This window comes from Salvelinus sp. IW2-2015, unplaced genomic scaffold (genome assembly GCF_002910315.2).
Source record: "Salvelinus sp. IW2-2015 unplaced genomic scaffold, ASM291031v2 Un_scaffold1222, whole genome shotgun sequence".
Classification (NCBI taxonomy): domain Eukaryota; kingdom Metazoa; phylum Chordata; class Actinopteri; order Salmoniformes; family Salmonidae; genus Salvelinus; species Salvelinus sp. IW2-2015.
Genome location: NW_019942786.1, coordinates 128,361 through 130,063, shown reverse-complemented (window position 1 = coordinate 130,063; position 1,703 = coordinate 128,361). Strand labels below are relative to the sequence as shown.

At 43.7% G+C, this 1,703-nt stretch overlaps 1 protein-coding gene across 1 annotated transcript in view; it reads left to right on the top strand.

The window, feature by feature from the left end:
* Positions 1–1,703, top strand: part of LOC112070117 (histone acetyltransferase KAT6B-like) — a 107,779-nt gene that overhangs the window by 96,641 nt on the left and 9,435 nt on the right. The window contains 1 exon segment of the mRNA XM_024137534.2: positions 300–459. Coding sequence (XP_023993302.1) covers positions 300–459 — 160 coding nt within the window.

Sequence of the window (1,703 nt, the reverse complement as noted above, 5' to 3'; positions counted from 1 at the left end):
GATATAAAATGCTATCCTCCTGTGTTATTGGTAATGGTGAGAGGTTAGCATGTCTTGGGGGTATGATATAAAATGCTATCCTCCTGTGTTATTGGAAGAGGGTTGGACTGAAAACCCACAGGACCATAGCTCTCCAGGAAGAGGGTTGGACTGAAAACCTACAGGACGGTAGATCTCCAGAAAGAGGGTTGGACTGAAAACCCACAGGACCATAGCTCTCCAGGAAGAGGGTTGGACATCCCTGATGTAGTGAATCAGTATCGATTGATTGATTTGATCTTGTTGATTTATTACTCTAGGTTTGTGGTGATCCGAAGAGAGCGATTGATCCAGAGACACATGGAGAAGCTGCGAGCCAGCCCCAGGCTGAACCAGGTCGACCCTGACGCCCTGCACTGGACCCCCGCTGTGGCCCTCAACTCTGTCCTGTCTGAGGAGGAGAGAGAGGCTGAGATGGATGTAAGTCTCGTAAAGACACACAGTTATTCCACTTTCCTCCTCGAGAGCTAATGGGTATGCAGTGTTTTTGTTGTTTCAGCTCATCACTAAAACCCGAGTCAAATAATAAACAAATCATGGTCTTCAGTCTGGTCAAGTCTAGATCATGATTAGGTAAATCAGGTGTGTTTGTGCTGGGCTGGTACAAAACCCTGCACACCCAGTACCTCTGCTGTAGTTCTATAGGCTTAGTCAGTGTCTTCAGCTGAGGCTGTGTGATCATTCTACACCCCCCCCACCCTCTTACAGTCTGTTAAATGTATTGTTTGGTTAGCTTTCAGAGTTCAAACCAAGGACATTAATGGGCAAAGCCTGTTCACTGTCACTAGAAATGTAATGTGGTGCACAATTGCCCCAAATCAGTTCACTACATAATTAATAGTACTAAATATTCCATGAAATGCAATCTCTCCATGGTTGCTTAACAGCAATTTCTTCCTCTGCTTTGACACACGCGCACGCACGCACGCACACATCCAATCAACAAGAAGAGGCAGTCTAGTCTCGTTATCATCATGGTGATTGAAATGTCATGATGTTAATTCAGATTGTGTTTGTTTGCCACACGTACCAGTATAGTGAAATGCTTAACGTGCAAAAGCCCTGCCCAACAATGCAGCGTTCAATATCAAATTATACCTAATAATACAATTCAAATAAAAAAATATCAGAAATTAGAGGGGAAGCTAAACACTGAGTGTACAAAACATTCGCAAACACCTTCCTAATATTGAGTTGCAACCCCTTTTGTCCTCAGAACAGCCTCAATTTGTCAGGGCATGGACTACAAACTGTCGAAAGCGTTCCACAGGGATGCTGGCCCATTTTACTCCAATGCTTCCCACAGTTGTGTCAAGTTGGTTGAATGTCCTTTGGGTGGTGGACCATTCTTGATACACATGGGAAACTGTTGAGCATCAAAAACCCAGCAGCGTTGCAGTTCCTGACACACTCAAACAGGTGCATCTGGCACCTACTACCGTACCTCGATCAAAGGCACAAAAATCACCCTCTGAATGGCACAAATACACAATCCATGTTTCAATTATCTCAAGGTTTAAATATCCTTCTTTAACCTGTCTCCACCCCTTTATCTACACTGATTGTAGTGGATTTAACAAGTGACATCAATAAGCGATTATATCTTTAACCTGGATTCACCTGATCAGTCTGTGTCATAGAAAGGACATGTATAGGCAGAGATA